The following is a 23,042-nucleotide window of genomic DNA, read 5'->3' as shown; positions in this document are numbered from 1 at the left end:
CACAGGTCTAAAGGGCAGTCCTATTCTCTGGCCCTTCTGTGAAAGCTGCCAAGGGCCTCCTCTCCACATTCCATGGCTAGTCTGTAGACCTCTTGGGGCCCCCTTCTAGGCTGGCCACAGTGACCCTGCTGCAGGCCTGGTCCCCATGTGTGCCTCCTTCCAAGCTGGTCATCCCTTAAGTCTACAGTGTCATCCACTCCATGCTGTGCTCCTGAGGCATGTCCTTGTTCAGCTCTGAGAGTCTTCTGTGTCTGGACAGGTCTCCCCATCTGAAAGTGTGCCATTGCTTAGGTAGTGCTGTCTAGTGGTTAGGACATCAAATCCAGGTTCAGCTTAGTTCTCTCTACATGTTGGCTGTATGCCCTTGGGTATGGCACCTACCCTTTGGACAGTTTGCTTTTGTCAGTTAAAGGAATGGCTTGGCTATCAAGGGAGCAGCAGTCACCTAGCTCAGAGAGCAGTCACAGCCTACAGCAACTGTTACTAACAATTACCTTTCACTCACCACACCATCGGAGCAAATGCAGCTGGGCCAGCCTCGCACTTACCTGACAGGACAACCCGATATAGCCTGGGGGGCAGAGACATTCTTCTACCTCGAGGGCTCGGGGTCCACCAGAGGGCCCTGGATGGGCCACTTCTAGGCTCACAGCGCTGATGCTGGCTGCCCGTGGCACTGAGGAGAATGTGGCCCGAATCAGAAGTTCATCAAGGTCCGCCAGGGCCATGAGCAAGTGCTCACGGGTAGCAGGCAGTCCATCTGCCCGCCGCCAGAACTCCTGTGGTAGCGGGGAGAGCAAGTGTCAGTGGGGGCCCTGGGCTTGGTCTGCTGAACTTGTAGCCCTACATACACTTTGCCAGGGGGAGGGTGGGAGATCAAAGCCCAGTGCCACCTACCTCTCGGAAGATGATCTCATAACTCCTTCTCTCTGAGCCATGTGGTGCTGGCTGGGAGGCCACCAGCATGATGTTATTACCCTGCAGAAGTATCAGAAAGGTTAGGAAGGGCATTTAGGGCTATTGGAGGCAGGGGTGTCCACAAACCCCAGGCTCTCCAATTACTTGCCTCCCATCTATCCATACCCCCAAGCTCATGTGCCTGCCCACTGCTCCCACGCCCAGCAACCAGCCTAAGATCTGAGGAGAAGCCAGCCAAGTAGGGGCAAAGGGCCCACATTTGGCTAGCTGGGTGTTGGGAACATGGCTTCTATCTTCTGTCTGACCACTGTGGATTCTAATGAGCTCACCGTGATCTGGATATCGGGGTCTGAGAGCGGGCTGCCATGTGGCCCTGATATGTAGGAGAGGGTGTACCGTAGCTTCCCGCCATAGGCCGACACCTGCCAAGAGACAAGATCACAACAGGTGAGAGGCAGAGCCTCTTGGCTCCTGTGTGTTGCACCCCAAACCTCAGGAGGCCAGAACTTGCAACACAGAGAGCTGGGCAACAGGCCCGCTCTATCAGTTCCTCCCTAGCCTCACTCATGGGAGGACTTCTGTCCCGTTTTCCACTGCCTGGAAGTCACAGTCAACAAGCTCCAAGTCCCTTTTCATGTGGAGGCATTTCCCATACAATGACAAGAGTGATAATAGTGACTCCTGTGAGGAGACTGCCAAGATCAGAAGGTTCAGCCCAGGGCATGGAGCTTCGAGGGCTCTGCGGCTTCGTCTTCTGGCCTACTGGCTTTGAGCCTGCCTAGAATTCACTTCCTTTTCCCTGTCAACTACATCTTTGTTCCTTCTGTCTGTCTTTTAAAGTATTTACTTTATATGCGTGTACGTGCCCGAATGTATGCACGTGAATACAATGATCCCTGAGTATATGGGAGCCTGTGGAGGTCAGAAGAGGTACTGGATGGATCCTGGCACTGGAGATCTCCTGGCACTGGAGTTACAGAGGGTTGTAAACCACCATGTGGGTGCTGGGAATTGAACCTGGGCCCTCTGAAAGAGCAGTCAGTGCTCTTAACTGCTGAGCCATTTCTCCAGGCCCCTCCTTTTTTTCTTTAACAAACAATCTCCCTGTACAGTCAGGTCCCTCCCACCTGCAGAGTGGAGCAAGCCAGGCCTGACTAATCAACACAGATCTGGATTACGAAGACAGATGGGGTAGGGTCATTTGTAGTGTGACTAAATGCAATGTAGCCATGTGCACCTTTCCCCGACTGGGGAATGACGGGTGCATCCGCACTCCTCTTTCTTTTGGGACAGAGAAATTCCCATCTCCTATCCGACCAGAAGCTACAAAAGAACACCAACTGGGGAAAAGCCCCAATGAGCACCTGGATTCGGCCATCACCCTTGGACTCTGTGGTTGCGTGAGTGATTCTGTTTGTTGTTTGTTTGTTTTTGTTTTTTATTGTGGGCAAGCAAACTGGACTAGTGTCTTTGTAAGCATGACTAGAAGGATTAGGTTTGTTGCAAAGGGCTTTCATCCTGGCAGCCGCGGTCCCAGCTCTGCCCATTGGACTTTCCTCCCTCTCCTCCATCACCAAGGCAGACAGTTGGCTGAAAACTACTAAGTGAGAGGTATCCCTCTGCTTCAAGGGTGTTCATTCAGTGGGTGACCATTTATCAAACAACAGCTGATGATATGCCAGGCCCTGGGTGACACAGGCCCCAGGGCTATATTCTTTATCAACTCAGGGTGTGGTAAGGGACTCAGCGTGACCAGATTACAAGGGAAACAACCGGTTTCCTGTTTGTTCTGGAGGCCAGTGAGTTTCAGAGTCTCATCTGGGACCAGCTTTCTAGGAAGTGGAAGGCGTGTGCCACACAGAGATGTAAGACAAGGGCTGCAGTGTGAAAGCCTGGGCTCAGACTCCAGCTCTGCTGTCTTACAACTGTGGACAAGCCACTAGGTCTAAGTCCTACACTTTCCTCATCGGAGAGACACACTTCATCTGAGTGACACACTCATCTCAGTGCAGAGAACACGCCTGAAGGCCAATAGCTCGCCACTACTTCTGGTACCAACCCAAATTCTGGTAGACTCTCCTCACTTCACATCCCCTGGACCTGCCAGACCTAGCCTGGCCTCTGAATGCAGTTTTACATGTGTTATTCACACCATGACCCCTCCCCTCACTGCTGGAAATCAGACCTGGGCCTTAAGAGCTCCAGCCCTGAGCCAAAGCCCCCACACGTTGGCACATCCACTCTGAAGAGGAGGCAAGGTGGAAGCAGGGTCAACACGGATGCTCATGCCAGGGTAATAGTAACAACATTCAGGGCTGGAGAGTTGGCTCAGTTGGTAAAGTGTTTATGGTGCAAGGATGGGGCCCTTACCGTGAGACAGAAAGCCTACAGGGTGAGCTCTAGGCCAGTGAGAGACCTTATCTCAAAAACCAAGGTGGATGGTACTTTTTGAGAAATGACACCTGAAGCCGTCTTCTGGCTCCATAGGCTCATGTGCACATGTGAGTGTACACACACACACACACACACACACAGAGAGAGAGAGAGAGAGAGAGAGAGAGAGAGAGAGAGAGAGAGAGAGAGAGAGAGAGGGAGAGGGATCCAGAATGCAGGAGTAGCAAATGAGAATAGTGGAGAGTTGTGGGAGGCCAGCTTGCCTCTGCAGTGGCAATACAGCATACAACAAGTGCCTAATTGTGTACACACTGGGTACAGGGAGAGAAGGCCACTCTGCCTCCCATCCTCCAGTAGCTAAGGCCCCTCTGACCACCTATGACCTGGTTACCTTGTTCCCTAGGAAGGCTCGAGGCAGCTGCCAGTAATAGAGGCTTCCGGGCAGCAGAGAGAAGCCCTCGTAGGAGAGTGAGAACTACAGCGGAAGAGGAGAAGATCAGAGCAGGCGCAGGAGCCCCAGCAGGGACCCAGGACCCCCCAACCCCACAGCACAGGCCCACCATGCTTCCTGGGCAACCTGCTTCCCGCTCTGGGGCCAGGCCCTCTAGATGTTCTTTCTCAGCATGTTCTTGATCTGTTTTGCCTCACAGGTGCTGTGTCCTGGTGGACCCCAAGATCAATGGGGCACACTGTAAGCACTTAAAAGTTTAGTGGCTCTTTTTTTTTTTTTTAAAAACATATATTAAAAAATGTAGACAGAGCTGAATGTGGTGGTACATACCTTTAGTCCTAGCATTTGGAGCCAGAAGTAGGTAGGTCTCTGTGAGTTTGAGGACAGCCTGGTCGTGTATACAGTGAGTTTCAGCATAGCCACAGCTAGATAGTGAGATCCTATCTCTCTCTCTTTGTTTTTTTAAGATAGGGCTTCTCTGTATAGCTCTGGCTGTCCTGGAATTTGCTCTGTAGACCAGGCTGGCCTGGAACTCACAGAGATCCGCCTGCCTCTGCTTCCCAAGTGCTGGGATTAAAGGTGTGTGCCACCACTGCTTGGCATGTGAAAGTCTATCTTAAAAAAAAAAAAGAAAGAAAGAAAAGAGAAATGTAGCCAGGAAACAAAATGTAGCCAGAGGGCTGTGAATATAACTCAGTTGGTAATGTTTACCTAACTTGCATAAAGCCCTGGGTTTCATCTTAAATATAGGATAAATGGCATAGTAGCACTCATTCATTATCCCAGGGATTCGAGAGGTACACGTAGGAAGGTCAGGAGTTCAAGGTCATCCTTGGCTATAAACTGGCCAGCCTGGGCTACAAGGGATTGTCTCAAAAAATAAAATAAAATAAAAAGTAGTTGGGTATGATAGTATACGCCTTTAATCTCAACATTTGGGAGACAGAGACAGGAGAATGGATATAAGTTCAAGACCAACATGGTCTATACAGGGGAGACCCTATCTCAAAAAAAAAGAATAACAGGCAGACATGGTTATTATCCCAGCACTTGAGAGGCTAAGACAAGGATTCTGAGCTTAGGGTCAGGCCAGGGCCATTGTGAGACCCCATCTTAAAACATAAGCATTAACTATACTTGACTTTATATGTGGTGGTTCAAGTGACATCAGAGTTGATGATGGTCCAGGGAGTCTCAAGAAATATCAAACTGGTTTGGAAATGACAGGAATCTAGGAAGCATGGTAGGCCGCTCCCTCAGGGAGGAACTCAGTACATACCTGAGAGCCTGCTGAGGAAGACGGAGAAGTGGAGGAGGAGGAGGAGGAGGAGGAGGAAGAGGAGGAGGAGGGGGAGGAAGAGGAGGAGGGGGAGGAAGAGGAAGATGAGGGGGGACCTGCTCGTAGAGCAGCAGTTAGCTGGGGGTGGGGGTGCAGCCCACGAGGAGGGGGTTGGGGATGGGCAGCAAAACTGGCAAGGAGCTGCCAGATCTCAGCATCCACCCGCCTCTGAGCCTCATCCACCTGGGGGAAAGGAAGGATAGACAACAAGAATAGATGGACAAAACGACACCCCTGAAGTTCTGCTTTGCCCCAGACCCATTCAGTTCCCCAACATGGGCCACCTATGCGCCCGAGCTGATGTCTGCCACCCTCTCCGTGCGTGCTTTGCCTTCTCACACCTAGGACTAAGGCAGAGCATTCCTGGATGAATGCTGAATGTGGGGTGGGTCTGCTGGGGAGGAATCCTGCCCAGGGTGCCCCGCAAGGGAAGGACAGAAAGTTCTGTGCCGTCGTGGCTGACAGCCATGTGTGTGGGGAGGAGGGGACAGCTGCCCACAGCACCACAGAAGCCGTTCTGGGGAGTTTGTAGAACACTGGAATATGCTGGCTTGGACAGGCGGAGTGGGCAGAGGTGGCCCAGGAAAGTCTGGGTCTTGGTTCAAGGTCTGATCCCTACCCAGACACAAGTCTGCCCCTCCCCTAGGTTACCTGTGATGCCCGCTGTACCTGGCCCCTGCCCTCTGGGTCCCCAAGGATCCTCCCAGTTGTCACCGCTGCCCGCCACTGTTCCTCTGAGAGGGATGTACGGTTCTAATCGGGTAGAAGTCACAGGCCAGCTCAGCCCTCACAGGGCTCAGACTTGGAGCCATGGGCAACCCTTTCCCCACACATGGTGCCAGCAAGGAAGGCCATAATGACTAGTTAGGGAGGCATGCCCTGTCTCAGGGCTGGCACATAGGGTTACTCCAGGCTACTAGAAGGGCACACACACAGAGGTTAATGGTGGTTGGGGAAATACATGGAGAAACTGGGGAGTCAGGCATGGTCACATGGATTAATATCAAGTTAGTTTTCCTGTCCGCAGACCTCCAACTATTGGCACTGGAAACACACCACACAGTGGGTGGGGCACAGCACAGAACATGCCCCTCCAGACCCCTAGCAACAGTACAGGTTCAGGCAGGGTGTCCATGGGTACAGGATGTCTCCCATGCAGGGCTGAGGGCAGCCATGGACACACCATGTGCAGCATCCCCATTTCACACCACTCCACAGGGGCATACCTGGTGAGCCCGGCGCAGCCGTGCCAAGTGAGCCTCCCTCTGTGGGGCAGCAAGAAGCACCAGGGGAGGAGACAGAGAAAGGTCTGAGGGAGGCCAGGAAAGAAGGAACCAAGGGGAAGAATGCAGAAGAAGGCAGCCAAGTTGGACAGAGGTGGTGCCTCTCTCTCTCCAAGGAGCGGGGACCAGAAGGCCTCAAAGCTCCAGTGCTGAGTGGACTAGGGTGCAGCTGATTAGGTACTGGCCTCAGCTGGTGGGGGACTCACATACTGAGTAAGTCCCACTTGTCCTGGTACCATGTGGCTGCTCTGGAGTTCTCCTTTTATTTATTATTTTTATTTATTTTTCTTCTTTTTAAAAATTTTTTATTTTTTTTATTATTTATTTTTCTTCTTGTGCATTAGTGTTTTGCCTGAATTTATGTCTATGTTGGATTCCCTGGAACTGGAGTTACAGACAGTTATGAGCTGCCATGTAGGTGTTCAGATTGAACCCAGGTCCTCTGGGAGAGTAGCCAGTGCTCTTAACCACTGAGCCATCTCTCCAGTCCCCTGGAGTTCTTCACCTCTCCGTCACTGCCCGTCACAAGGTCATCCTTGATGGTGTTGTCTTCCTAGCAGATCTCACTTCAGAGTCAAAATGATGTCTCCCCCTTGCCTAACTCAGCTTTTTAAGGGCAGGTCTGACCTGGATGCAACCCTGCCACTATTGCCCACTAGCTGTGGGACTCAGGTAAGTTCTTGACCTCTCGAGCTTTACTTTCCTGTGCAGGGAAATGGCAGTGAGGCTGGCTGGTTCGTGCAATCATTCTGACTACACGTGTGTGTAGTCAGAGCTCAATAGAAATGACCTGAGAATCACCACGCCAGCACCCAGCACTCAGCCTTCAACACCCAGCACAGATGAGCATGCGGGGGGAAATCCACACTGAAACTGTCTCACCATGCACACGTTGCGGCCTGGCCTGAAAGCATAGTCGTTACCAGCTGAGTGCTCAGTATGTGTCAGGCACAATCCTTCCAGCCACCCTGGGCTGGTGTCCAGCTAGTGGACAGCACAGCTGAGATGTAACCTGAGGTCTTCGGGACCCCAAAGGCCACACTGCATGACATGGTAGCCACATGGCAGACCGTGAACCTGTGTCTGAGTCCCTGCTGATCCCGTGTTCAGCAAGGACCTGGCTCAGAGCTGGTACCTGAGGAGGTACTGCAGGCACCACTTACATCTTACCTTGTCTCCCTGGTATGTTTCTGGAAGCTGCCAGTAGAAGGACTCTTGGCCAAGGTGGGCAAAGTTGCTGAAAGAGAGCTGGTGCCCGCCATGTACTGACTCCACCGTGAAGCCTCCCGTTAGCTGACTATTGCGCTGCGGGTTCACCAGAGCAAAGCCTTGGAAGTCCCCAGGAGCAAAGTGGGTGGAGATCTGGCAGCAGGGGGAAAAACAAGCGTCAGAGAGGCAACGGACCAGACACATCAGGGTGGACAGGGCACAGAAGGGTGTCAGGGGAGGACATGGAGCCTGCTGCGGCCAGGGCTGAGCGAGACACAATGGAGGCGGTGGACGTCGGGGTTGGATGAAGGGTGTGCCCAGTGCTGAGATGAGCAGTAACAGAGGCCCAGAAGGTCTTGGGACAGGAGTCAAGTCACTGGCTCAGACGGAGGAGCAGTAACGGAGGCCTAGAGATGGGTATCCTCCAGGGAGGCTGGCACCCGGCGAGGACAGTGCTCCCAACCATCAGGAGGCAGACTGGCTCTTACCTGGTGGCGTGAGTAAGAGGAGCTGGCACACTGCTGGGTGACACCCATGCAGAAACAGGGCAGGCAGCCTTGTGGGTTGCTGGCACTCAGGTGGAAGTGGTGGGGTCGGCAGTGGCTGCAGGTAAGGCCTTCCACCTGGGCCTGGGGAAGATGGAAAGGGAGATGTGTGAAGGGATGCAGGGGTGTCTGCTGGGCTCCAGAAGCCTCCGAGGCCAGTCTTCCCAGACACTTCTAGCAGCTGTGAGCAGCCCTGCCTACCCACCCCAAGACTAGGCCCGAGGATCCCCTCAGGTACCATCTGACTTCTATTCAGCCCCAGTGGCGGACTGAGCTAGACCTCACAGAAGGCAGGACTTTGTACTGACCTTGCAGTGGCACTGACCGGAGGCATCACAGTGGCTGCCGACACTGCCATGGGGGTCACAGCCACAGCCTGGCCCCTCTGTCACCTGACCATTTCCTGAGTATAAAGAAGCCACAGATGACACCCGCGAACCCTTCACCAGACATCGCCATCTCTGCTGCTGCCTAAGCCAGTCACTCAGCACCCAGAGGACCGCTGCCTGCTACTGAGGCTGTGGGCGGTGCCTTTTCCCGACCCCAGGTGACAGATGGAGAAGCCAAGAATCAGAAAGGTAAAGCCCCCTCTCCCAGGTCCCAGGGAAACAAAGGAGCTGTCCTGGCTCTCCCTGGGAAGAAAATCACCCCCCTCCGATCCCCCAAATCTGCAACTCTACTCACTGTGGCATGGCTGGCCCTGACTGGGGTTACCATGGTAACCTGGGGCACACCTGCAGAAAGAGAGAGAGAAAGTGGAGTCCTGGGAAACTGGTGAAGAGCCTAGGCCCAAAGGGGATCTGGGCTTGGACTCAATGACCCCCACTGTAAGGGAAAAAACTCATCAGCCTTTTGATAGCTGAAGCATGGGGGAGACAAAAGCAAGGGCGGGGCCAGGGCCACAGCCAGTGAGTCCTTTTATCGGGCCTTGACTCAAAAGGTCAAGATCAGGAGGCCAATGTCTGGTCTGGCCTAATACAAGCACCTCCAGGAGATGGAGGTAGGACTACACACGGCTACACAATGAGTTTGTAGCTAGCCTGGGCTACATGAAACTGTCTCAGAATAACAAAACAGAGGGTCTACTAGGAGGATGCTAGCCTGGGTAAGACCAGGGATGGGCCGGAAGGTGGGCAGCAGGCCAATTGCCAGGCTGCACGGTGAGGCTCCCTAAGAGGAAAGCTGATGGCCTTTGAGAGCCTGCGCAACAGAGAGAAGTCACAGCTTCTTGTGAATAGGAGTGGCTGGAACTCACTGAGGACTTTCAGGTATACCCTCCTGGGCCCCTGTCGCTCCCCACCACCCATCTCACCTTTCACAGTGACGCCCGCTGTGGCCCGGTGAGCATGAGTCACAGGTGGGGTGGCCATCTGTGTCCAAGAAGCAAGTGTGGGCGGCCCTGGGGGAGTGGGGAAGGAAGACATGGACTGCTCCTACTGGGCACTCTCATACACCAGGGAGGCACGCAAAGTCTGTGCCAAGAGTTCCTTCCCCTCCACCCCCACCCCCACCTCACTCAGTCTGTTCAGGTGAGTCCACTGTAACTGGGGCTTTGAAAGTGATGCTCCTGTCCCCAGAGACACACTGAGAAGTGACAACCAGGATTGAAAACTGTAGCCTCTTCCCAGTGCTGGGAAACAGAAGGGGCAGAAAAGAGGGGCATTCCAGGAAGAGCGGGGTCCAGACTCACTGGCCAGCAGCAGGGGCTCCATAGCATGGGCAAGGCTGGCAGTCCTGTGGTGTGCCCCGATGGGCATCCCCATAGTACCCTGGCTGGCACTGCTCACAGTGAACACCCACTGTGTGGTGCTGGCATCTCTGGAGGGACAGAGGGCAGGCTGAGGCTGGGCTCCTGGAAGCCAAGTCTCTCTGAGGATGGAGAGTGAAGAGCAGGACTCACCTGGCAAACACCGGTCTCCGGCTCACAGACCTCGGAGTGGCCATGGCAATTGCAGAGTTCACAGGTGCCCAGGTAGAGGCCACTGGGCATGCGTGTGTAGCCTGCGTCACATTCCTGGCAACAGAAGATGGTGGGGGTTGGGCATATGGAGAGAGGCAAAGGAGGAAAGACCAGCAAGCACTGTGGAGGAAGCTGGGTGGACAGGTGGGGGGACCCAGGCTTGGCTCACCTGGCAGGAAGGGCCGCGGTACCCGAGTGGACAGGTACACTGCTCTACTTCCAATGCTGAGTTCTGGCCGGTGTTCTCCGGCACAGCCACGTCCATGCTGATGCCAGAGAGCCTGGATGTGACAAGACTCACGGTGAAGGGATGCTCACCGTGCACTGGAAACACCTAGCATTCCACGTTCCATCACCATGTGGCCTTCATTCTCCAGCAATCTTATGGGCTGCGGCAAACAGGTCACATCTGCTGCTTCCTCCAAAGGGTTACCGCCCCCTTCCCCCTCATTGCCTGGACATGCTACACTACCCAGCTCCTCTGGGGACTTCTGGAAAGCTGACTCAGGAGACAGTGGTCCCCAGCTTCTTAGGATTCTGTGAGGGAGGCAGCAGCATGCTTTCCGTTCTACAGGCAGATTGTGAGGGGCTACACCATGTTTCTGCTTAGTCTGGAGACCCCTCTGCCCTGCCCTGGCCCCAGCTACCTGCTCTCAGCCGGTTGCTGGGTGTAGGATGCTTGGATGAGGAGGGCATCGATGCCTGCCAGGGCCATCAGCAGGTGCTCCCGTGTGGCTGGATGCCCATCAGGTCGCTGCCATGCTTGCTGTTAAGGAAATGACATATGACCCATTCCAGCTAGGGTACTGAGGCTCCAAGAGAAAGGAACAGGAAGGGATGGGATGGGGCTCACCTCTCGGAAGGGCACTCTGAATTTGTTGGGCTGGCCAGGGCTGGGCTCCCAGGAGGCATGGTGCTCTAACACAATGCCGTTGCCCTGCAGTACCACCAGTGGCTGTCTGTGCAGGGGTGCGGAACTGGGCCGGGGCCAGTGGGTTACGGTGAAGTGCATCTCTCCTCCATAGGAGGTCACCTAGGATAGGGGTGGACAGGTTTTCAGCGAGAAACTTCAGTTAGGCCATGTTATTGCTAGTCTCTCCGTGCCCTGCTGGTCCTGTTCCTCTGTCCTACCCACCTTGTCTCCTCGGAAGCTGGCAGGAAGGCTCCAGAAGTAGGGTTTAGACAGGAGGTTCTGGAAGGAGGAGAATAACAGCTCCCCAGGCGCAGGGGACGAGATACCCTCACTGGTGGTGTGGGTACCTGCGGCGGTCGTCAGGCTGAACTGAGAGGGCTCTTCGGAGGCCCCGAGCACCTGGAGATGGAGCACGTTGGGATGGGGCCGTGCGGGTGGTGGCGGTAAGACCCACCCTCTGTCCTTCCAAGCCCCCCCAGCTGCCGCCCGCGCGTGGGTACCTGGGCACGGCTCCAGGAGGAACTTCTGCACTGGTGGCTGACCCCCATGCAGAAGCACTTGAGGCAACCCTCAGGGTTCTTCTTGCTCAGGTGGAAAGAGCCGTCCGAACACTCATTGCACAAGCGCCCTACCACATTGCTCTGTGGACACAGGGTCAGGAGCGAGCTGCAGGCTAGCCCACAGGAGGGGCTGCCTACAACTAGAAGCCGGATCCACCCACTGTCTGGGGGGGGGGGGGGCCTAGAGCACCACGGAAAACACCACCGTCAGCAAAATCACCACCAGCGCGTGGGTGCTTACAGGAACTGCTCTCCCTTTTTCCCGTTGACTGCGAAGAGGCTCACAAGTGAGTGAGCCTTGAAACAAAGCAGGCTGATTGAATTAACTGCCACTACAACCTAAGTTGGCGAATTTCAAGCATCCTGCTGGTGTCTCTGCAGCCACCTGACTCAACTTCCATTAGAGCCTTCAGAGGTTTCAGCCACGAAACAGCACCCAGGGTCACTCAGTGCATTTATCTTCATTACAAGATTGGGAGTGCCTGACTGCAGAGCTCGCCCAGTTCCTTTCTGCACTGACATCGGGTTCTCCCACTGTCAATGTGATATCAACATGAGACCTGACAGAGTGACGCAGACGACAGCCAGAATGCATGCCATCGCTGCTGAGAAGACTAACTCGGGGTGGCTGACTTCTTACTCAGTGCTCCTGCCTAAGGCCAAGGCCAGGACTTCTCACATGGTATAGAAGACCAGCTAACCAGGTCTTTGGGCCTCAGGCAAGGCCAGTGCCCACGTGCCAAGGTACCAGAGAGGGTAGGATCTCTTTCCTCCCTTGGCCATGGTAAGGCTGGGCCCACGGTCTTGGAGAGAGAATAAACAGTCCATGTACCTTACAGTGGCAGGCCTCTCCAGTGGTGGTACTGAGGGTGCCTCGCTCATCACAGCGCACAAGTTCCTGGGCTGGAGGCAGAAGGAAAGCATTGGCAGACTGGGTGAGAATGGGTGGCTCTCCAGGGATTCTGGGTATGGTCTGGGAAGGGCGAGAGGTGCCCAGCCCAGAGGTTATGAGAGGAGGTGGTCACAATACTCACTGACGGGCCTGCACTTCCCTCCTGGCTGGATGGGGTTGCCTTCATATCCAGGGGCACAGCTGGGGTAAACAAAGCTGTCAAAGCCAGCCTGATCATCCTGTCTCCACCCCCCCGACCCTGTCAGCTTCTCCTTACCTTTCACAGCGACGGCCAGTATAGCCTGGAGCACACGCATCGCAGGTGGCTTGACCATCCGTGTCCAGGAAGCAAGTAATTGAGAATCTGTGGGGATCAAGTGGGCAGGGTAGAAGGGTAGGACTGAGTGCCAGGCTTGACATGCTCACCCCAGGAAATGACTTCTGTCCTCACAGACACAGAGAGGCGTGATGCCATCTCCCGGCCCCTGTTCTTGCTCTGTGGCCTCATAGCAACTGTAGGATGGGAGACCGGCCCATTATACAGAAAGGGAAAATGAGGTCCACGAGAGATCAAAGAGCATGGGACAACTCAGTGAGCAGGTCAGGCCTGGAATCCATGTGGTTACCCGGTTTCCCTGACAAAGCATAACCCTACTTGCCACACTACCATATCCTAAGTGGGGTCTGACCTTCGGGAGGCATCAATGTACGGGCAGGGGCAGGGCCGGCAGGCGGTGGCTGTGGCTTTCGTGGCATCCCCAAAGAAGCCAGGCTTGCACTTGTTACACTGAGGTCCTTCTGTGTTGTGTTGGCAATTCTAGGACAGGAGAGAGTAGGATGCGGCTCAGGTCCTACTGAGCAGAACCGGGCCAGAAGGCTCTAGAATGTTCCACAGCTTTGTAGATAGTAGCATTCAGGTGCTTCCCCTGGCAGTGGTAGTCCAGCATGGAAGCCAATCCCAGGTATGGTTCCAAGCACCTCTTGACATGGATCCAAACCTGTCACCCTCTTCCAGGCTGCACCCAGGGCCAGTTCTGCCTTAGAGCCCATTCGGTCACTCCACAGCTGCTCCACGATCTGAAGACAGTACCCTGTCTGTGCCTTCACTTTGATCCGCTCCACAATCCTAGTCCTCATCACTATTCCCAAAGAGAATGTGTAATGTCTAGGCCACGCTTCTTCCAGCCCTCACCGAGGGGGAGAGACTTTCAGCTTTTGTCCCGACACTGATTCTCTTGTTACTGTATCCCAGGTCAGGGTGGTTCACCTAGAGCCATGTAAGCTGTTCTAGAGGTCATGCAATGCTCAAGGAGACAGGGGAGTGCCACCCCTATCCAATGTCCCAGTGGCAGCTACTCACCAGGCAGTGGCCGTAGACAGGGTCACAGGAGCTGGCATGGCCATTGCAATTACAGCCGGAGCAAGTGCCCAGGTAGGGCCCGCCAGGCACCCGGGTGAAGTGGGCATCACAGCTCTCACAAGACAAACCAGAATAGCCAATGGGGCACCTGTGGGGACAGGATCAAGAGAATGGTGCAGGAACTACAGGCTCTGCTGCTTCACTTCTACCCCAGATAGCATTCCCACGATCCACGACCCCACAGGGGCAGGCACCTGCACTCCTCCACACTGTGAGCACGGCCGTGGCTGGTGCTATGGGTGACAGTGGTGTCCATGATGATGTCACTCAGCCCCACACTGGCCATCTTGGTGTTGTACACTGTCTGTAGCAGTATAGCCTCCAGGCCTGCCAGTGCCTGCAGCATCTCAGCCCGCTGCACAGGCCGGCCAGACTCATGGACCCAGTGTTCCTGCAGGGAGCAAGGTTGTTCTGTCTATCAGTGCCTGCATGGCATGTGTCACTCCGCTCTGGCCAATCCCCCCTCCTAGACCAACCCCTGGGACTCAGGTGCCACCAACCTCAGAGAGCTGGATCTGGCGCTGGTTCAGAGTTCCGGGATGCGTGGGTGTGTGGCCTCGAGAGTGGAGGCGGTACCCTGCACCCACGAGGATCACGTCTGGTTTCTGCACTGGCTCCAGCATGCCTCGTGCCAGCTCATAGCGTACCCTGTAGCGCAGGGAGCCACCATAGGAGTCCACCTGGCCAAGACAGGTCAGGTCAGAGCCAGGCAGCCATTCTCAAGCATCTGCATCCTGTCCTCTAGTTCCTCACTCTGCCCATCTAAGGCTCCTACAGTGCCTGGCATAGAAGGCTCATAGAGAACTAGGCATGGGGAGCCCAGTCCATGGCAGACAGCATGTAACATTGTACCCATGGAGGCCAGTTTGGGGCACTATAGCCAGCCCAGAGTAGGTGGTCAGGGAAGGACCCAAACAGGATTAGGAGAGCAGCTCACGGAGATCTTGCCTGCTTCAGAGTGAGCAGAGACTGAGCAGGCCCTGCCCTCACCTTGTTACCCAGAAACTGCTTGGGTAGAGCCCAGAAAGCGTCATGGACAAGGAAGCGGCGAGACAGGTCAACCAGCTGGAATTCTTGTAGGGCTGGGTCAATCTGCAGCTGGGTAGAGGAGAGGGGTGGCACACCGGGCTGCGAGGGCATGGTCACATTCACACCTGCAAGAACAGAAGTAGAGTAAAGACTGCAGCCTCTGATTAGCGGAGAACTGTCAGTCACCCTGAGAGCTGGGACCCAGGAATGGGTAACTGAGAGAAAACGGAGGCCTCTCTCTGGAAGTTAGAAAGTAGCCAAGCAGAACTGGGCATGGCACACACCTGTAATCCCAGCATTCCTGGAGGATCATGAGTTCAAGTTGGAGGCCAGCTTGGGATACATAAGACCCTGTCTTCATTCCCCTACCCCACCCTGAAAAGAATCTGCTCTTTCCAGTCATTTTGCTGCTGAAGTTTTGGTGCGTGCTTGAGGGAAGGTCATCACTGCAGTGACAGCTGGGAGCCATGTGAGAAGCCTCAGTCAAGGAAAGGGCAAGAGGCTCAGTGTGGCAGGGCTCCCCAGAGCCTTTGGGCCATCGGGCTGGCAGCAGACCACTGAGGTTAGCAGAGAACTATGTAGGGCTGAAGAGCAGAAACCCAAGGCCTGGCTCCATCATGTTCCTGGGGCCTGAGCTTGGACAAAGGCCTGTTTCCTTATCTATAAAAGGATGTTCCTGGTGGCCCAACTCACAGAGTTATGAAGACAACATGCACAAGCTGACTTAAAAAGCTTAAAAATGAGGGTAACGAGAAGGAAGACTCAAAAAAGGGCTCACTCTTCTTGTTAGGAAAAGTCACTGGTCCAACCCTATCCCCACATGTGCACTCACTCACTCCCACGCAGGATTTCCCTGCAGCACCCCGCCAGTCCCCAGGACAGCACCTCTTCACAGGACAGCAGGAATACTTGGTGTCTACACTTGGTCATTTGATACTCACTTATCATTGGTGGCGATCCAATAATTTTGATTTTTGTGTGGTGTGTGTGTATGTGTATGTGTGTGTGTGTGTGTGTGTGTGTGTGTGTGTGTGTGTGTGTGTGTGTGTGTGTATGACGCGCCTGTGGTGGTCAGAGGTTGACCTTGGGGTAAACCTGCATTATTTATTTATGTGTGTGCATGCACATGCCACAGCATGTCGGAGGTCCACCTTAGGCAATCAGGTCTCTCCTTACATCATGATGGTTGAAGGGACTGAGCTTAGATTGTCAATCAGGCTTGGAGGTAAGTACCATTACCCACTAAGCCATCTCATGAGCCTCCCAGCTCTGTTTAGTTGCTTTGTTCTTGTTTTTGTCTTTGTGTATCCCTGGCTGTCCTGGGTCTCACTCTGTAGACCAGGCTGGCCTCGAACTCACAGAGATCCGCCTGGCTCTGCCTCCCGAGTGCTGGGATTACAGGCGTGCGCCACCACCGCCCTGCCCTATTTTTTTTTTAATGATTTATCTTATTGTTTTAATCTACAAATGCATGTTTTTGGGGATGTGCATACATAAATAAGTGTAGATGCCAGCAGAATTCAGAAGAAGGTGTTAGATCCCCTGGAGCTGGAGTTACAGGTGTTTGTGAGCTGCCTAGGGAGTGCTGGGAAGTGAACTACCATCCTTTGAAAGAGCAGCAAGCACTCTTAACCAATACATGAACTCCCCAAATCCATATCTGGTTTTTTGAGATGGGGTTTCTCACTGACCCTGGAACTTGACTGCTACACTGACTGGCCAGCACTCCTAGGAATCTTTCTGTTTCTGCCTCCCCAGGGCTGAAGTTTCAGGCTCATATTGTACTTGGCTTTCACAAGGGCGCTGGATATTGAACTTGGGTCCTCAATGCTTGTGTGGCAAGCATTTCACTGACTCAGCCATCTCCCCAACCCTCTTTTTAGTAGTGTGTGTGTGTGTGTGTGTGTGTGTGTGTGTGTGTGTGTGTGTAGACATGGGGTCTAGACTACAGAGTCTGTTCTCCCTACAACCCAAGGCAGGGAAGCTACAAACACGGATCTGGCTTGTCCTAAAGGTTTTTCTGACATAACTCAGTCTTTCTGGGTTACTCCCTACCCTTTGGCCCTGGTCCTTCTCCATCTGGCCCAGGTTCCCAGAAGCCTGGAGCCCACCCATCCACATACCCTTGAAATTATTGGGCTGGTCAAAGCTCAGCCGGATATGGTCCCAGAAGCGCCGGCTGCTCTGGCACACGTTGGTCACACCAAAGCAGAAGCAGGGTAGGCAGGAGGCACTGTCCTCCAGATAGAAGTGTCCATCGGGGCAGGGGCCTGCCAGAAGGCAGAGAAGGGGCTGTGGTTGGTCACCAGCAGGAGGTGCCGTGGCACTGGTGCTGGTCATCCACCCTACACCCACCCATCTACAGCACCTCGCTGCGGGACAAGCTCCAGCACGCCATCTGGAATGCCGAACACCATGCCACGTGCGTTCATGGCCTCACAGGTGTATGCGCCCTGGTCCGCCTCCTTCACGTCTCGGATGATCAGTGTGCCATGCCCTCCCTTGCTGGTCATTGTCACCCTGGTATACCCCAAGACAGTGGTGGGTTAGGCTCGAGGCACAGACTCAGCCTCTTCCACAGGCAGATCACCCCCACCTGAGTTGCACCTGGGATGAACAGGGATGTGGCCCCAGTTGAGTCTCCAGTTGATGATGGGTGTGGGGACACCAATGGCTACGCAGGTGAAAGTCACTGTCTGGCCCCGGGAAGCCTGGATGGACTGCTGGGGAGGGGTCACCACCTGGGGAGGCACTGGAGACAGCAGATCAGGAGCGGAGTGTTTAATGGGCAGTGGGGGCAGGAAGTGCCGGAAGAGAGACTGGGAATAGAAAGTAGATGGAAAGTGGAACCCACCCAGCGCCATCCCTCCTCCACCCCCAGCTCCTCACTCACTGCAGCCAAATTCATCACTTCGGTCAGGACAGTCAGTTTCCTTATCACAGTGGAAGCTGGCAGGGATGCAGCGGTTGGTGGAGACGCATCGGAACTCTGTGGGCCCACATTCTTCCCCATGCTCCTTGGTGGCTGAGGACAAAACCAGGTGGAGTGAGGCCAGGGCAGTGTCTGCAGGGCAACATGGCTTAGCTACCACCTCCTTCGCCTTCTTCAGGTGTCCTCTGGGTCACTCCCTTCATCTTGCCCACGTTACCCAAAATGCCTCCAAAACGGAGCCAAATACAATGGGTTATAAAGTGAGCAGGTTCTGGCATTCTGTTACAACATCATAAAATAGAGTGAGTAGCCCATGGGTTAGGCTGGGACCCACACATCAGTCCAGGACACCATCTTCACAGAGATCCACATATCCAGGCCTCTCACCAATACCAACACAGTAACAAAGAAAAGACTAAAGTTTACCAAATACAGTAGAGCAGGCTGTCTGCTAACGGCAGTTCCAAAGACGTTTGTCTGCAGGGTCCCTCACTGACCAGGAAGGCCAGCACACCTCCCAGAGCATGGGGCAGAAGAACACAGACTGCAGGACAGGGGCATAGTGGGGCCTGGCATACTCACGGCAATCAGCCTCATCTGTGTGGTCCTCACAATCGAAGTCACCATCACAGCGCCACAACTTGAGAGCGCAGTGTCCGTTTCCGCAGGCGAACTCATTAGGTTCGCAGGGTGGAGAGGGCCCTGGGGGGACCAGGCAGGGAGTTGCAATGGTCCTTTGCTGAGCAGACCCGGCCCCACGCTCCTATCCTACACAGCTCTCACCACAGTCCAGCTCGTCACTGCCATCCTTGCAATCTTCCTGACCATCGCAAAGGTAGTCTTTGGGGATGCAGTGCCCACTGTGGCACCTGGCCTCCTGGAGTCCACAGCCTGTGGGCCAAACGGTGCCGGGTAACAGAAACTGAGGTCCATGTGTGACGAGCAGTGGAGGTGTTGTAACGGCCACTGGCCACAGTGGTGATGGCGACACCTTCACAATAGCGGGTGGCAAGGAGCTGACCTCTGGGAGTGCCTCCTCTGTGAACAGGATCCCTTGATGTTTAGTGAATGGGTGGCTCTCACCCCTCGTCCCACAGTCCCCCATGCTCCCTGGAGTCTACCCCATGACTAGCTTCTGCCATCACTCTTTTCCCATCCCCCCACCCAGACCTCTCTGCCTACACCAGACCCTATTTATAGTCCAGATGACCCAGAGATGTAGCTCCGCCCTGGGCAGGCCACCGGGAGCCCCTTGAGCTTCTCACCGCAATTGAGCTCATCCGACATGTCCCTGCAGTCAGGTCGCCGGTCACAGCGATACTCCAGAGCCACACACTCATTATGACTGTGGCAAGCAAACTCCGTCTCGGTGCAGACCCTTGGGAAGTGGGGCACTGTTGGGGTAAGGGGAGGGCAGTAGGAGAGAGTCAGGCAGCAGGCTGAGGAAGTTAGTGGTGTGGCAGACAGCACAGGCAAGGCATGGCTGTGAGTGGCTCTGGTGCCCAGTCAGGCCACTGTGGCAGACAGCCAGAGCCAGAAGCACTTGGTGGGCACACACATGGCACACGTGAACACAGTGCAGGACCCCTTACATGGACCTTCACACGGGTGACATGCCTCACACATGCAGCCACCATGCCATACACGTGCAGGCTACAGCCTGGCCCGGTGAGGCCAATGAGACGGTGGGAGGAGGCAGCCATGTGGCCTTTGCCCTTCTTTTCTCCCTCCATCTGTTAGGTTTTCTAGGACCCCCCTGGACCTCGGCCAGGCTCACACTCTCACCTGGTGTCACTGTGACCCCCACAGCGGCTGGGGGTGGCGGGGGGGTCTGTGCTGGAAAGGAAGCTGTAGTCAGCAACCATCCCACCTGGGACCTGGAACTGAGGCCCGTGCTGAGCCTGCCGCTGCGGCCTCCCGCCCTGAGAACTCACTGAAGGTGGGAATAGATGGCTAGGCCTCCAGCAAACTTTGGGCCTGGGTCTGAAGACCCAGCAGAACAAATTTGACTTTGGGGTGCACTGGTAGGTTTTATAAGCAGAACAACTCTGGGCCCATTTCCTGTCCTCTCTGGGCTAGTTTCTCTTTCATTTCCCATCTGTCATGGGTTCTAGACAGAGCAGCACACGCACAGGATCTGGTTTGCATCCCCATTAGTGTACACGGCTGCTCTTCCTTTCTGAGCCTCAGCTCCCTCATCTTGTATACAAGAGGAACACTGCGTGGATGCTGGGTATCAGGGCTTTATGCAGAGGGCCTGCACTCACTTGGTGCTTTGGGGGAATGACTGATGGACTTTAGTACAAAAAAAGAGTGAGTTTGAGTGTGTGTGTGTGTGTGTGTGTGTGTGTGTGTGTACGCACGCGCATGTGCACACAATGTGTCTTTGCATGTATAGATGCATATCATAAAGATGCACATGTATGTGATATGTCAGGCCTGAGATTGACATGGGTGGTCTTCCTTGATCGATCTTTACCTTTTATACTACGGCAGGGTCTCTCTCTCTTGAATCAGAGCTTGCTGATTCTGTAGTCTAGCTAGCTAGCTTGCTCTGGGGATCTCGCCTCTGCCTCCAGACAGCTTGAATTATAGGTGGATTGCCACACTCTCCTGGTATGTACATGGGTGCTAAGGATCTGAATCCCAGTCCTCATGTTCTCACAGCAATCACTTCTTCACCTGCTGAATCACCTCCCCAGCCCTACAACTGTTTGTTTTGCTGAATGCCAATGTCTTTTGACTTGAAAACGCTGTATGAAGGAGTTTTATCTACTGTCAATATACAAAGATCTGTGAGGATATAGCCTCATGGGTCCACAGAGGAGGCAGTTTGGCTCTAACCAAATAGAGATTTACAAAGCCTGTCTTCAGTAGTGTGCTAGTCCTAGTCAAGAAGATACAAGGTAGAGACACCAAAAGGGGCCAGAGTCTGAAGAACTGGAGGGGTGACCCCCGTTTGGAGGACAGGCTCACCTGTGCCCAGGCGTCGGAACTTGAACCCCCAAGGGGAGGTGATGTAGGGGCCAATGGAGCCTCTGGAGACCACTGTGTACAGCACATTCTGAATCTGAGCCCCATCTGAATTCCCTTCGGAGCCCACATCCAGTTCAACAAAGACCCAGCCATCCAGCTCCCTAAGGAGAAAGAGGCTTATGAGCTCCATACCTCTATCAAGTTCCTGTCATGATGTCCAGCCCTGTGTCTGGGCAGCCTGTGCCTAGGGTAGGGACATTTCTGGTGCAGGATACCCCATCTATGCTCTCTGAATTCCTGTCAAGAATGACCCATCCCTGCTGGGTAACGGTGACACATGCTTTAATCCCAGCGCTTGGGAGGCAGAGTCAGGAGGATCTCTGTGAATTTGAGGCCAGCCTGGTCTACAGAGTGAGTTCCAGGGCAGCCAGGGCTACACAGAGTAACCCTGTCTTGAAAAAACAAAACTAGGCTGGAGAGATGGCTCAGTGGTTAAGGGCACCGACTGCTCTTCCAAAGGTCCTGAGTTCAATTCCCAGCAATCACATGGTGGCTCACAACCACTTGTAATGAGATCTGGCACCCTCTTCTGGCCTGCAGGGACACATGCAGGCAGAATACTGTATGCATAATTAATAAATAAATAAATAAATAAACAAACAAACAAACAAATAAATAAATAAATAGATAAATCTTTAAAAACAAACAAAGAAACAAAACCAAAAAACCAAATATGACCCATTCCTTCAGACCCTCCCTGCCCTGCTCTGGGTTGCCAAGCCCCTTCCCATCCCGGCCCCTCCTGGCTGCTCCTGCCACTCCATCCCCAGGAACCCATCTCACTTGATGAACACCACGCTGACAATCTGGTCTCCAGGGATCTTCAAGTACTCTGACTCCAGCTGTGGGGACACACCACCATCAAATGCCTCCCACATACTCCAGTACTTCCCGCCACCCCTGGGGAGCCTCCAACCCCAGGTAACTTTCTCCCGTGTGCGTACCTTATCCACCACAGCCTCCGACACCTCTCGGAACTCCTTGGTGTTTGCATCCTCCAGCTGGGGGGTGTACTCAATGGACCGAGTAAAATTTACCAGAGCCCGGAAATAGACTGGAAAAAGGGTAGAATGCCATGGTGAAGGGCCCAGTTTGGCGGTGGGAGCCCAATCGGCAGGCTGAAAATAAGGTGTTGGATTGCCACACAGGCTGATACCTGTGTACCTGCAGAAAGGCCCAGCACTCTCTGCTCAGCACAGTCTGCAGAAGCCTGAAAGGCCTGCCCAAGGCTCAGAAGAGGCTGGGCAGGAAGGGGCAGTTTTCAGGGCACTGGGTTGCATGAGATGTGTTTTCCCAGCCAGCTCCTATTTATCCTTCTGGTCTCGTCTCAGCTCAGCCACCATACTCTCTAAGAAGACCACCTGGGCTGCCCTGGCTGGTGTGGGGCCCCCACTTGGGGCTCTCACAGCACCTCTGCTTTCCAAAATGGGAACCTTCCTTCCCTCGTCACCACACAGCACCACAGGAACTACCAGGTCCTGAGTCGGCTACTTCAGAAACTGACCTGCCTCAGTGGGAGTCTCATTCCTCCTTCATAAAATGTGGGGATGAGGGAGTCAGCCACATTGATACCCCAGGGCTGCTGCTGCCCAGAGTACAGGATGCTTGGCTTCCCACACTGCTCCTGTGTGTAGAGCTGGCACTTGGGGGTGAGAAGCCTGGTCACCTCTCACCCTGCCCCACCAAACCAGGAGCTCCATGGGGAAAGGAGGAACCCACCCATTTGTGGCCCATGGCCAAATAAACTCATGTCATTCTGGTATGACTATAACATACAGCTAATGTTTCCTTCAGGACTGGATATATACAACACAGTTTATAGCCACTGATTATCATGCCAGCTGGAGTTTGGATCTCAAGTCTCCCAAAGGCCCACGTGTTAAAAACTTGGTCCCCAGTTTAGAGCACTATTAGAAAGTAGCAGACCTTTTAGGCATCTCCTAGGCCTCTGTTTGTTGTTGCTGCTGTAGGGGCGGAACCTAATGAATGGAAGTTAGGTCAATGAGGGCCTGGCCTTGAAAGGAATATTGAGACTCAGCCTTTCTATGTCTCTCTCTCTCTCTGCCTCCCAGACACTACTAGGTGAACCAGACTCCTCTGCTATACTGCCACCACGGTATACTGTGCCAGCACAGGCCCAGAGCAGCAGAGCCAAACGGCC

General features: G+C 54.2%; 1 protein-coding gene across 1 annotated transcript in view; it reads right to left on the bottom strand.

The window, feature by feature from the left end:
- Positions 1 to 23,042, bottom strand: part of Hspg2 (heparan sulfate proteoglycan 2) — a 100,822-nt gene that overhangs the window by 38,460 nt on the left and 39,320 nt on the right. The window contains exons 4-36 of the mRNA XM_036178762.1: positions 21,826 to 21,935; positions 21,665 to 21,723; positions 20,822 to 20,982; positions 19,111 to 19,239; positions 18,629 to 18,883; positions 18,428 to 18,547; positions 17,807 to 17,938; positions 17,521 to 17,665; positions 17,282 to 17,433; positions 17,037 to 17,183; positions 14,875 to 15,038; positions 14,385 to 14,564; positions 14,079 to 14,275; positions 13,825 to 13,972; positions 13,154 to 13,281; positions 12,742 to 12,828; positions 12,607 to 12,665; positions 12,405 to 12,475; positions 11,513 to 11,653; positions 11,235 to 11,411; positions 10,953 to 11,132; positions 10,747 to 10,865; positions 10,269 to 10,380; positions 10,040 to 10,153; positions 9,830 to 9,957; positions 9,452 to 9,538; positions 8,824 to 8,873; positions 8,448 to 8,542; positions 8,083 to 8,223; positions 7,556 to 7,747; positions 1,248 to 1,340; positions 898 to 978; positions 549 to 779 (exon numbers count right to left, since the gene is read on the bottom strand). Of these exons, the coding sequence (XP_036034655.1) occupies positions 549 to 779; positions 898 to 978; positions 1,248 to 1,340; positions 7,556 to 7,747; positions 8,083 to 8,223; positions 8,448 to 8,542; positions 8,824 to 8,873; positions 9,452 to 9,538; positions 9,830 to 9,957; positions 10,040 to 10,153; positions 10,269 to 10,380; positions 10,747 to 10,865; positions 10,953 to 11,132; positions 11,235 to 11,411; positions 11,513 to 11,653; positions 12,405 to 12,475; positions 12,607 to 12,665; positions 12,742 to 12,828; positions 13,154 to 13,281; positions 13,825 to 13,972; positions 14,079 to 14,275; positions 14,385 to 14,564; positions 14,875 to 15,038; positions 17,037 to 17,183; positions 17,282 to 17,433; positions 17,521 to 17,665; positions 17,807 to 17,938; positions 18,428 to 18,547; positions 18,629 to 18,883; positions 19,111 to 19,239; positions 20,822 to 20,982; positions 21,665 to 21,723; positions 21,826 to 21,935 (4,385 nt within the window). The remainder of the gene's footprint in view (positions 1 to 548; positions 780 to 897; positions 979 to 1,247; positions 1,341 to 7,555; positions 7,748 to 8,082; positions 8,224 to 8,447; positions 8,543 to 8,823; positions 8,874 to 9,451; positions 9,539 to 9,829; positions 9,958 to 10,039; positions 10,154 to 10,268; positions 10,381 to 10,746; positions 10,866 to 10,952; positions 11,133 to 11,234; positions 11,412 to 11,512; positions 11,654 to 12,404; positions 12,476 to 12,606; positions 12,666 to 12,741; positions 12,829 to 13,153; positions 13,282 to 13,824; positions 13,973 to 14,078; positions 14,276 to 14,384; positions 14,565 to 14,874; positions 15,039 to 17,036; positions 17,184 to 17,281; positions 17,434 to 17,520; positions 17,666 to 17,806; positions 17,939 to 18,427; positions 18,548 to 18,628; positions 18,884 to 19,110; positions 19,240 to 20,821; positions 20,983 to 21,664; positions 21,724 to 21,825; positions 21,936 to 23,042) is intronic.

Source organism: Onychomys torridus, chromosome 2 (genome assembly GCF_903995425.1).
Source record: "Onychomys torridus chromosome 2, mOncTor1.1, whole genome shotgun sequence".
Classification (NCBI taxonomy): Eukaryota; Metazoa; Chordata; class Mammalia; order Rodentia; family Cricetidae; genus Onychomys; species Onychomys torridus.
Note: the sequence above shows the minus strand (reverse complement) of the source record. Positions and strands in the feature narration are given on the sequence as shown.